This window comes from Myripristis murdjan, chromosome 14 (assembly GCF_902150065.1).
Source record: "Myripristis murdjan chromosome 14, fMyrMur1.1, whole genome shotgun sequence".
NCBI lineage: Eukaryota > Metazoa > Chordata > Actinopteri > Holocentriformes > Holocentridae > Myripristis > Myripristis murdjan.
The window spans coordinates 1,488,886-1,501,355 of record NC_043993.1 but is presented as its reverse complement, the minus strand read 5'-3'; the positions used below and the strand labels follow the sequence as shown (position 1 = coordinate 1,501,355).

The 12,470-nt window shown below is 38.0% G+C and overlaps 1 protein-coding gene across 3 annotated transcripts; it reads left to right on the top strand.

The window, feature by feature from the left end:
* Window positions 1–900: 900 nt before the first annotated feature.
* On the top strand, window positions 901–11,296 carry LOC115371973 (uncharacterized). Of its 3 annotated transcripts, none has more exons than XM_030069643.1 (7): window positions 901–942; window positions 2,034–2,161; window positions 3,280–3,795; window positions 4,596–4,801; window positions 7,337–7,457; window positions 9,601–9,771; window positions 10,813–11,296. In XM_030069643.1, the coding sequence occupies exons 3-6, from the start codon at window positions 3,301–3,303 to the stop codon at window positions 9,763–9,765; spliced, it is 987 nt and encodes a 328-aa protein (XP_029925503.1). In that variant the 5' UTR covers window positions 901–942; window positions 2,034–2,161; window positions 3,280–3,300; the 3' UTR covers window positions 9,766–9,771; window positions 10,813–11,296. The 3 variants fall into 3 exon arrangements, with proteins under 3 accessions (XP_029925503.1, XP_029925501.1, XP_029925502.1); XM_030069641.1 differs by having other exon boundaries at window positions 3,052–3,795; XM_030069642.1 differs by lacking the exon at window positions 901–942 and having other exon boundaries at window positions 1,860–2,161; window positions 3,052–3,795.
* The last annotated feature ends 1,174 nt before the right edge of the window (window positions 11,297–12,470 follow it).

The window sequence follows — 12,470 nt, the reverse complement described above, 5'->3', positions numbered from 1 at the left end:
GCAGATTTTGTTTGTTTCTGCTTCTTCTCTTCTTCCTCTTTTTCAGCTATATTGCTGCTGTTTTTCAACCACTAATCCATTTCCCTGGATTTTCTTTGTCTTGCCTTCCCAGTCATAGAGAAATGTCCTCGCTTGATGACCACGGCAGCAAATTTAAACCACAAACACATAAAACCTTCAAGAAACCTGGAGGGAAAACTGAATATAAAATGTGCTTTATCACACTTATTTTTGTGGAATTTATTATAGCATAGGCTAATTATTTTAGGAATTATGCATGACTAATATTTTTTAAAATGACTTTTTAAAAAAAAAAAAAATCTGTACCACCTGCAGTACTTAAATGTGCCACTAGGTGGATGTGTACCCCTATTGTGGAACCCCTGGTTAAGTTGATAGTCATCCAGCCAAACTAACAGACACCCTGTGGCTGTGTCAGTTTGTGGCCGGCTTCTACCTGCACATCATACAAAGTATAACTCAGCGGAAGTCAGCGGCTCTGTTTTGTGTAATTTCTTCTTGAATTCACTAGAAATTGTTACAATCTAGAAAATGTAGGAAGGGTCATCTCATTTGTTTTCTTTCTGGTTCCATAATTGACATTTAAACAAACCTTGTGGGTGTGGGGGCAATTTTAGGCAATTCTGAGCAACAAGTGGAGAATAGGATGAAAGGAAAGGTGGCATTCTAATGTGCATTTTGCATCAGTTGAGGCTTGAACTCAATTTCTGGCATGCAGGACAAGGCTTTATCACACTGAGCTAATGGGCAAGTGTCAAGTCATGTGAGGCTTCACAAACTGACTAAGCCAGTCACATGATAACAGCCGCCTATGCATGAAAAGGCAGATTTCAAACCACTAAAAAAAAAATAATAATAAAAAATCATCAAGACCAAATCCTGAAAATACACATATTGCATCAAGACAGCATGGAGATGTTGGTAAGTTGTGTTTAACAATGACTGATTTGCTCCGTAAGTGAAAAACTGATGTGTAAGTGTAAAGTGTACAAAGGTTTCTTCGGTATTGGGATGAAAGATGCAAAGCTGTAGCACATATGGTTGATTTGTTATGAATTTTCAAAGTTTTGAAATTCATTTATTTAGTTTATATTTCTGCTTTCTGGAAAACCCCTCTGACAGACTAAAGCTTTTGTTGTGTGATTTTAATCTCACCTTTCTGCACCAAAGCAAAACATCACTTTAAGTTTCAAGTTTAAGTTTATTGAGCGGCTTCGCAAGCTCACAATATTACAACAATGGTGTTTTACAACGGCGTGTCTGATGGCGTATTAGGGCCATTGTAGGGGGGAAAAAAAATACAGAGCCCGGGGAAGGGGATGGGAGATAATATTCAGAGAACAAAAGAGAGAACTCAGAAATTTATGGAAAAAAAAAAATTGGAAATCCTGAGATGATATTTTTGACCAAGGAAGCACATGGCTTGACTTTGCAAGATTAGATCAGCCACACACTACAGACACTGCTGCTGGCAGTGTATCAGGCCTGCAGTTGATGACCTCATCAAATTCTACTTTGCAATGGGATTTAGGAACAAGGAAATCCTGCTGATGTTAGAATCACCAGAATCACAATATAATTATTATTATTGATATTGACTGTAAAAGACATATAGTGATCACAGCGTTTCAAGATGGCACAGTGGTCCTTCATTTAATAACTTGTTATAGACGGCAGGAGCTATAAAATGTAAATCATTCAAACTGAGAAAACATTTTTGAAACCAAAAAAGTGAAAACCACAATATTCAAACTTCAAACATAAAGTCTTTGCAGTCAGATTATTATGGATTGATATTGTAGCTATACATTGCATAAAGTATTTGAAAAGGACATTTTTGGAACTTTATTGTGCTTCACTGTATCATCCAAAACCAACTCATACTTTTTCATATCTCTACCATTACTAGGCACAAACTTGTCCATTTTGGGAGCTTAAGCAATATTCTGAATGCATCATGACATGCTACCTGGAGCTGTTTCATTTCTGCTTTACTGTCACTGTGCCACCAGTGGGCGGTATAGAGCAGACTACAGGAGGCTCGAAAACAAGCTCTTTTAACTGCACACGTATGGAATTTACATGCACGACGGTGCTGCACGTCATCATCGTCATCATCACATAGATCAGTCCTGGTGATGTGAGTATCTCATTATGTTCACCACAATTAATGCTTGGTCTGCCACAAAGAATGAAGGAAAATTTTTGCCTCTGATTCTCCATCGTGTTAGCAAACACAACAACTTTTTTTAAGAGATATGTTTAAAATCATACCACACACCATAACTTGGTCAGTCATGAGCAGCTGCTGTAAGCCTGTACTACAAGGAGACTGGACGACTAAGTCATCAGCATACATTAATGAAAAGGGCAAAAATGCCACCCAACATGAAATACAAGACACAGTATGTTGATTAGAAACTTTTTTGTGATATGTCAAAAACATAATCTGGCACAAAATACATTTCCCCCTGCATTTAAATTGTACAGGAGCATAACTTTGTCATTATGTTAGGACAAAACATAGACACAGACAATAGAACATTTCTGTTGTTTATCATTTTTATCTGATAATCCTTTTTTTTTTTTTTTTTTTAACTTTGTATCATTTGAATAAAACACTTCCATTGCTCACTTAATTCATTTTTTACTTCAATGAACAATTTGACAAATTGAAACCATGTTCACAAAGTTAATGTATAAATTATAAATAATAAATAAGTCAAAAAATAAATAAATAATTACATAATCAGTCTTTCATTTTGTCAAATATGAAAAGCAAATCTGAAAAATTCTGTGGCTAGCAAAGTAAACACAATGCTTCTTTCACTAAAGGTGTGAGATAAGCCTTGTGACACCAATAATGTACTTTTTTATCTTAATGTTTCTCTCTGTGTCTCACCTGTCTATGCACTGAGTTTTCATTGAAATTTTTAAATTACAGTCTTTCTGTACATGCCACAAAACATTCAGGTGTCAAAGAGATTTTCAAGCATTTTTTTCCCTTGCTAACTTCCCCTTCCTGCACAGTTTTGCATGGGTTAATGTTGACATTGGGTCTCCACAAGGGGCAAGGCTAACATGGCTTGACTTGAAACCAAGGAGGAGCAATAGTATCAGCACTTGGGGCTTTCCATGACGTGCCAGCTGTTCAGTTATTTTTTCTTTTTGTGGTCAAACACGGAAGTATAAGTCAGCAGACCCTCTGGCATCTAGCAGCTTTGTTCATCAAATCTGCTTTATTTGTTTTTTGTTGAGTCCCTGAAGCTCATCTTGGCCATGGACAGACGTGTCAACAAGAGAGGATTTACTGAGTCTTTCTTCAAAGGTGCACACTTGAAGCTAAGGGCTTTGAAAATGATAACCCAAGGTCGTAATAGGTACTTAAGAAAAGAAAACATCCCAAAATACCCACGGCCGGAGTTTCACGTCTCTTACCTGAGACATGACACAGGCAGAGATGGCCTAATCGGCATTGCAGAAGACTCTGGCTTCCGTGCACCATACAGAGATGAGGACGAGGAGGACCCTGAAGACCCGGAGACTATGAACCTGATATGGTGGAGCCTGTCAGTGGGACCTGATGAGGTGGATGCAGCCGAGGAGAGACTCCTCGAGAACAGGTTCCCATACCGGACAGTGCAGCAGGCCATCTCCCAGGAGAGCTTCCTGTGGGATTTTGCATCCTCCCCGGCCTTCAAGGAGACGTCCAGGTTTGGCTCGTACCGCTTCACCTTCCCCGTGCAGGAGCTGCTGGATGCATATAGCGAGCAGGTAGGCCCTCTGAAAAGTCATTGCAAACTGGCAGACCCTATGTTGAGTTAGTACAAACTGGCAGACCCTCTTTTAAGGTAGTGCAGCTGGCAGACCCTCTGCTGAGTTAGTACAGCTGGCAGACCCTCTGCACTCTCTTTTATGTTCTTAGGAAATCAATTGAGTTTGCTCAGGTTTCAAAGGGTTAAATTATTATATATAAATTGTTATACTTGAACGCTGACAAATTGTGGTGAGATTAACCAGAACAAAGACAATGTTAAACATGATCCCTGGCACATTTTTTTCATTCTAACAGTTTCTAGCGGATTACATTTAACTGAGGATCCCCTGGAAGCCCCCTCAAAGACCCCTGGGGGTCCTGGGACTCCACTTTAAACCACTTGTCTAATCAGTGTATTGTAGACCAATGAAAGTGACACACATCCGGACTAAAATAAGCTCAAGGATTGCTGTAGTAATGCTTATCAACAGTTGAAAAATGGGCTCAACCCACACTTAAATATGTATAATATTGGGTGCTGAATTCCCAAAATATTTGAATACTTGAAATAGTGTTCAGGATAGCACACCAATCATAACATCTTATTTCTGCAATATTTATAAATACATTTCAAATTCATTGTCATGATCTGCAGAGTAGCAGTTTCCAACATAAGGACGGTCAAGAAGAAACAACTGAAATACATAGTTATTAGAAAGAAGTGTGCATAATGTCAGCAAAGTATGTACATGATGACAACATGTATTTACATGAGCTGTAACCTCCTCTTCCTTTATCCCTTGTTTTGCCTGTGCAGCTGTGCGACAGTATGGAACCGGTCCTACGGGTGTATGACACGGTCCTCTACAAACAGGAAGTGATGTACTCCGTGTTGGTCCATAGCGAGGACTACAACTACCTGTTTGAAGACTATCCCCTTCTGACTGACAGCCCTGATGAGGTCTGCGCCTATGAGGACGGGACCTTCATCTGGAGATCTGAGGCCATGTCCCAGCATCACCGGTACTGTTGTGTGTGTGTGTGTGTGTGTGTGTGTGAGAGAGAGAGAGAGAATGACAGAGAGAAACTGTTAGAAACTTAAAATTAATCACTTCAACCACTTCAGCCAAAGACCAGAAGCATATTACCACCAATTATTGCGTGACATTGCACATTTTTTGAACTACCAAATCCCATCTTGCATCAAAACAGTGCCACACTTTAGGATGAGAAAACACCACGGTTTTCCACATTGTAAGAAGACAAGGCATTGAACAGAAAGCCAAATGTGTCATCAGTGTGTACGTTTGCGCATTAGTAACCAAAATAAAGACTAAATTAATTCAGACTAATTAGGACTGGGTGATATGGACAATCATTAGAAATTTGGATGTTATGACTGGCAAACACTCTAGAAGAGCCAGTCTGAGAAGTTCAGAAAACTGCATCCCTTCACTGTGATGCAGCATATAAAACAGGAAAAGGCAACACTTATGCCATATCATGATTTTATGGTATCCAAAATCCCAGATGATATCTAGTCTCAAATCATAATACCAATATAATATTGATATATTGCCCAGCCCTATAATTAATTATGCATCAAGTGCCCGCATTTTTCACACATGCAAATTTGCAGATGGAAAGAGGAAGACAGCAATTAAGGTGTGGTTAGGCCAGTCCGAATTGCAGTCACAGTCATGCTAAGTAAAGTTTAGGAAAAAGTTAGGAGACTTAACTCGCTAAAAACAAACATTCTTCCTTCAATAAGGACTCGATCCTAACATATTCTGTCTTTATTATTCAACAGAAATATTTCCATGATGCGAAAAACACGAGCCACCTCTAGAGGTGACTGTGAAGTGCCCTTCAGGCGGACCGCAATAGTTCAAAATGTAATGTCCTATGAAGGTAGCAAGCTGTGGAACAGCCTACCATCCTCAGTCATTGAATCTTCCAGCTTTGCAATATTTAAGAGGCTTCTTAAGGTGTGGATAAGGAACAACCAGATCTGTGACCATGTGTAAATTCGTTATATACCCGAGGTTTTTTTTTTTTTTTTCCCCCAACACTCTTAATTTGCAATATGCAAATTAATTTGCAATATGCAAATTTGGGCAATGTGCAATCCTTTCTTGTTTATATATACTCCGACGCTATGCAGCAGCATGTATAATATGCACTAGCACTCTCTAAGGGCATTGTGCAATATAGATGGACAAGAGCAATGTGCAATTCTCATTTGCAATGGCACTTTGTAAACATGCACTAGCACTTTTCTGCACTGGCACTTTGTAGTAACCAACTTCTCTTCTTTGCACACTGGCTCTGACGGTATGTGTATGTCTTGTGTGAGTCTGTGTACCCGTTTTTTTTTTTTTTTTTTTTTTTTTTTTTTTTTCGTATGATTTGTCTATTTTCGTTACTTTCTATCCACTGTGAACATCAACCTGCCAAGGGACTACGGATGGAAATTAGCCTACGGCTATAATCCGACATATTTACATTTATTGTTCATTAATATGTACTGTCCCTTTTTAAATAAATAAATAAATAAATAAATAAACATGCGAAACCATTTTACGCCTAATGCAGAGGCAAGGAGTGCCAAGTCGCTCTGCGCAGAAAAAACGCACTTCCTGTGAGCCGTCGTGAGCAGACAGAGGAAATCATGACTCGATTACAAATCTGTTTCATTAGCCACCCAACAAACAAATAATGAAAAAAAAAATGAAATGACTGCAAAGCAGATCAAAACAGCACATTTTGTATTCCGTTCTCGTATACAATATCTACTTAATACTCTCAAAGGCTTTCTGTCTCACTAACAGCTTCAAGATTGCATAAAAAATCTTTTCAAAGATTTTAATACATTTTCACTCACAACTTTTAAATCTTTTAGACCTTGAGAGAGAAAGTATGACTAGTTGTAATTCCTCATTTTAGGTATCTTAAATTAGGTTTTACCAATTAAAATAGAGCGTTAGATATCCCTAAACTAGAATTACAGTTAGTCATGATTAAATGGAAGATATCTTTAATCAAGTTTTGAATTTTATGAAATGAACAGAAATATTTGAATCTGGATGTATCTATAACTCTCATTGTTCTTTGTTAAAACATGATTAGAGATATCTTGAAAGTCAAAATGACATTGTAGACATCTGTAGTTACGTCAGGAAGTACGGGAAGCTGGAGATGCGAGTGGCTTGTGGTTCGCCAAAAAACGCACTTCCTTTAAACGCATTTCCTGTAAACGCACGTCCTTGGTGAGTAGATGCAAAAGCAAATTATGACGAAATTATAAAATTGTTTTCGTACTCACCCAGCAAAGCAAATAATAAAAAAAATGTTTGTAACTTGCTGAACACCTCAAGGCAGAGTGAAATATAGGTACACTCAAAGGTTTTATATCTCACTTACAGTTTCAAGATTATGGCAAAATCTTTTCAATGATTGTTTTAAATCATTGAAGTTTGATGTAAAAGGAGTTGAAATTTTCTCTCTTTCTCTCTCTTTATCTCTCTCTCTCTCTCTCTCTCTCTCTCTCTCTCCTAGCTTCAAGTTGGTCGAGTGGCCCTATTACAGGCAGATGGGATCTGTCCCTGTCTCCAGGCGGTGGTCTCAGTACTACGTCTGGGACAATGTGGCTGTGGCCTTCCACATGGCAGGCGGTCAGGTACGCCTCACTTTAACCTGGCTGCTCCAGAGACAGTCAATGGGTTAGGATTTGGATTTGCCACTGCTTCTCAGTCAGTAGGGAATATCAGCCTGATGCATTGTTTTGGAAGTGGGAAGACAGACAGACAGACAGACAGACAGACAGACAGACAGACAGACAGACAGACAGATAGATAGATAGATAGATAGATAGATAGATAGATAGATAGATAGATAGATAGATAGATAGATAGATAGATAGATAGATCAAGTTCTTTACTGACATTATTAACTGAATGTAACTGAGTTCACAAGAGCAACTGCTACACCATTGTGACACTTTAGCTGCCCAGTTCAGTCATCATTCTTTATTCTTTATTCTTTATTTGGATTTCCATTAAAAAAAAGTAAAATAACTTTACAAAAATAGTAATCCACAATGAAAAAAAAAAATCAAATACATAAGAAGAAAAACCAAAACATAATAGTCCAGTAATTTTAGGCCAAAATTGGGGTCAACCTAGGACAAATTGCAAGAGAAGCAAACTCAACTGATTTTGTATCCTCAGTTTGTCCTGAGTGAGGGAAAAAAGTCCCAAGAAATCCCATTGGTGGAAAGTTTTGAAAATCACCTATTTATGACCACATATTACCAAAAAAACACTGTTTTTAACACACGGGAAAGAGGTTCAACATTTTACTTTCAGATATCACTATAAAAATTCACAAGATGATTACACACACAAAGACAAGAAAAAAAGTCAATTACAAGTTCTTTGAATTATTCTGTTTACACATGCATATCACACATTATCTGATTTGATATGCGCTAATAAGGAATATAAGGCCAGAATATAAATGCCAGAAGAGATATTTAAACAGTGAATTAAAAGGTTACTATATAACAGTGAATTAAAAGGTTACTAGTAACCTTTTAATTCACTGTTTAAATGTCTCTTCTGGCATTTATTCCTCATATTAGCGCATATCAAATCAGATAATGTGTGATATGCATGTGTAAACAGAATAATTCAAAGAACTTGTCATTGACTTTTTTTCTTGTCTTTGTGTGTGTAATCATATTGTGAATTTTTATAGTGATATCTGAAAGTAAAATTTTGAACCCCTTTCCCCGTGTGTTAAAAACAGTGTTTTTTGGTAATATGTGGTCATAAATAGGTGATTTTCAAAACTTTCCACCAATGGGATTTCTTGGGACTTTTTTCCCCTCACTCAGGACAAACTGAGGATACAAAATCAGTTGAGTTTGCTTCTCTTGCAATTTGTCCTAGGTTTTTTCATAAAATGACTGGACTATAAGAACAATCAGAAATTCTGAGACAGACAAAGCACAGACGGTCCCTGTGCTCAGACTGTGTTTCAGATTTTCAGGGCGTGCACACACACACACACACAACTTCACCCTCAGCAGAGGAGTGTGAAAACACCTCTCTAATGACAAACTTTCACCAGATACCACCGCTTGCTAAACACAGTAGAATACATGGCAGTCAATGGAGCTAAATCCCATAAAGATCGAGCTCTAGCGCTGTTCACACTGAAAAGTAATGTTGCTCCTCTGCTGTAGAGAAGTTAGTTGTGAGGGTTCTGCCTCATTATATAGGAAGACAGCAAAAAAAATATATAAAAAAAAATAAATGTTATAAATATGTGTTATAAATATATATGTTATAAAAGGCAACTTTTCACGGTGACCTCCACCTACCACTAAGGGCCTACATCCTCCCATTTGAGAAATGTGGACTTAAAGAGGTGATTTTCTGGAAAAGTCCCATTCACTGTGTTCATATGACACTGTTTAGCCCAGTTTTAGCCTCTGCATCTCCCCCTGCAGGTGGAGACACATGATGCACGCTTTGCCAAATGTCTGACATATTTTTATTCATTGAACAGTAATGGCAGCGGTCAGAGTCAAACGATTAATGTGGGCGTTGGCTTGCTCTACCCACTGAGCCGCACAGATAATTGAACCCCCAACCGTTGCAGCTGTATAGAACCATCCCTGCTGACACTCAGTTATTTTGTGCTCCAAGAAGTAAAAGAGAATCTTTAAATAATGAAAATAGTGTGAAATTCCAGCCTGTGCTTTTCTGTCGTGTCCCATCATGCTGTGTTTCTTTCTCTCTTTTTTGCCTTTTCAGTCACTGAACTTTGATATGTACCAGCTGGGAGAATGCCTCACTTTCTGTGAACGTGGATACCCCACCATCCCCAGACCAGGCTGCTCTGCTGATGAAAATTTCGATAGTTTTGAGGACGCTGAAGAAATCGTCGAATACTACTGGCCTGATTCACCGTTCAACTAACTTAAGGTAGATACTTGCCTTCCATTGATTTCCCTGTTGATGAAGTCAATGAGAGTTCAAGAGTTAAGATGGATCCTCACAGCCATGCTCCCTTGTTATCTATCATCACCTGACAAGATGAAAGGATTAAAACACCATACCAGTGATTCTGCATGTTTAGCATAATCTACAAAATGTATAAATTTCATGTTTCTGACAAAATCTTTTCCCAAAGCGAGCAGTGGTATTTTAGAGCTGCCATATCATTTCTCCTCCCTTTTATCCAGCCGTTGGTTTCCATTCATTCCACTATGATATGAAAATGAACTTTCAGAGACTTTCTTCACACCAGTTTTCCATCAGCGGAATAAAGTCATCCATGTGAGTTTTCCTAAAAGCAGCAGCACTTTTGTGCTTTCAGGACTTTTTGAAATTTGGGGTGAAGTGAAAAAACTCTTCCTCCACCAGGAAAAATAGTCCCCGGGGAAACGTTTTGCTTTCCACAGCCAGTTATCAGCTGTGTGGTGTCTGAATGTTGAGGGCTTTGTTAGCCGCAGAAGCAGAACATTATAAGGCGGTTGTTCAAACAGAAATTCATATTTTGACAGTGAAGGGATTTTGATTATATAATGTATAACTTGTAGTGATTTTGCTGCAATGTAAAATGTGGGAAAACTATCATAAATGAGTAACAGGAAATGGGAACAGATGGCAGTAAAAAAAAAAAAAAAAAAAAAAGGATGATGGAAGAACAGAGAGACCAAGTGCCACATGTAACCACCATTTTGTAGCAAACTGTATCAATGATTATATCTTGCTGGATACTTAGTACTGATTAATATCGGTCTGTCCTACTGTATTTGCTCAGCTTGCTAAGCTGCAGGCCTTTGTTGGAATTAGTATCTTTGTTATCAAAGGAATGTTTCTCCTGACCTTCAACCAAACCTGTTTCTTAGCAGCGTTATCTGAAGATGTCCTTCCCTCCTCTTCTCTCAAAAAACCTGTATAATCTCACACTTACTTTTACTTTTCACAGTGTCTCATTGTGATGCTCTTCTCTCTGTGCAGATTAAAGCGGGTGGAGGTCGGTGGCTTCTTCAGGGGAAATAAAAGGTCAACAGCAGCAGCCAAACAGAAGAAAACATCATCTGAAAGCTGGGAATATGAAGATTAATTTGAGCTGCCCCTCAGCTCTGTGTGTCAAGTTATTCTGGTCACAAATCCGTCATAAACATTTTGTTTTAGTTAGGCGCCTACTGATTTATTTATTTATCTTTATTTAGAGTGTATAAGGGTTAGAGCATTGTGATAGGAGCATACTAATTTTAGCATTTTTTTTCTCGTACATGTGTTTTTTTTTCTCACAAATCTGTTTTTTTTTTTCATAAATTTATGACTTTAATCTCAGATAATATCTGAGTTTTTTCCCTTTTTTTCTTAAATGTGTGACTTTATCCTCAAAAATTCAAACTTTTTTCTCTGGAAAATATGTTCAACACAATTTGTAACACAATGGCAGAAATATCAAACAATAAACAATGACCAATAATCATTCGTCCAACGGCTGCAGATGCTTGACATCATTTTTAATATTTCAACACCGACAGCATTGGCTGCGAGACTCAGAGTGAGCAAACAGAGGCTCATGTTGGGATTCGTGGCATTTGGGGAATCAGAGAAGATGATGACACTGCATCTCAGTGTCTTGTTTGGTTTGTGTGGATTTGAAATGTGATGAGTGCCAACATGCATTTCATACAAGGAGAGGAAAATGAGTGATTGTGTATTATTCGGCCTCATCGTTCACCAGTGATTTGTTTTGTATTTATGGCAGCAGTCAGGCCATGATCAAGAGACAGGTAGCAGTCAAATCATCAGTGTTAAACCTCAGCATGCCAGATGCATCGTCACCTCTGTTACAAAGCTTTTCAAATGAAATGCCACACTTATTTCTTTTACTCATTTCCATCAATGATGAGAAACACACACACTTCACTGTGAACTGCTTTCTGCATGGATCAACACATTTATTCAACCCTGAAATTCGCCCCCTGATCCAGATAATGAAATCTCATCATTACAAGACAAAAAAAAAAAGAAGAAGAAGAAGAAGAAGAAGCCTTTCGGATAGTTAAAAAAAAATAAAATAAAAATAAGGAGAGGTTCATTCGTTCTAAGATTTGAATTATCATTTCTTAATAAGTAATTTAGGTGTGTCCTGAAAAGTACAAATGGTCAAAGCATAAAAATGTCCTCAATGGTAAGAGAGGAAAAAAGAAGACAATAAGCAATAAAGATTTCTTACATTCTCAAAAGTGAAAGTGAAATGTTTTCAACCGAGTGCAGAAGGAGCCCTCTCGAGTGATGAGTTCACATTCCAACTTGTTGCATATTTCACATATTGAACTAAAAGCTAAGACACTGGAAGCAGGCATTAGGCAAAGCAAAGGGAAACAGGCAAACTGCATACAAAAGGATCACAGGAATCTCATTATTCAAACCTCAGAATAATAGTTCAGTGCGCAGCTTCTGCTAGTTGCTAACCTGGGCAATTTTAAATAGTCTTCCCCTTTAATTTTGTGGAATTATTAGTACATTTTCAGACTTGTTCTTCCATGCATGTTCACAGCAGGAACTTGGTGTTAATGTGAAATGCTACCCAAGAAAAGAGAGGAAAAAATTATTCACATATCCTTAATCTTGTCTTGCTTTTCAAGAATCCTGGC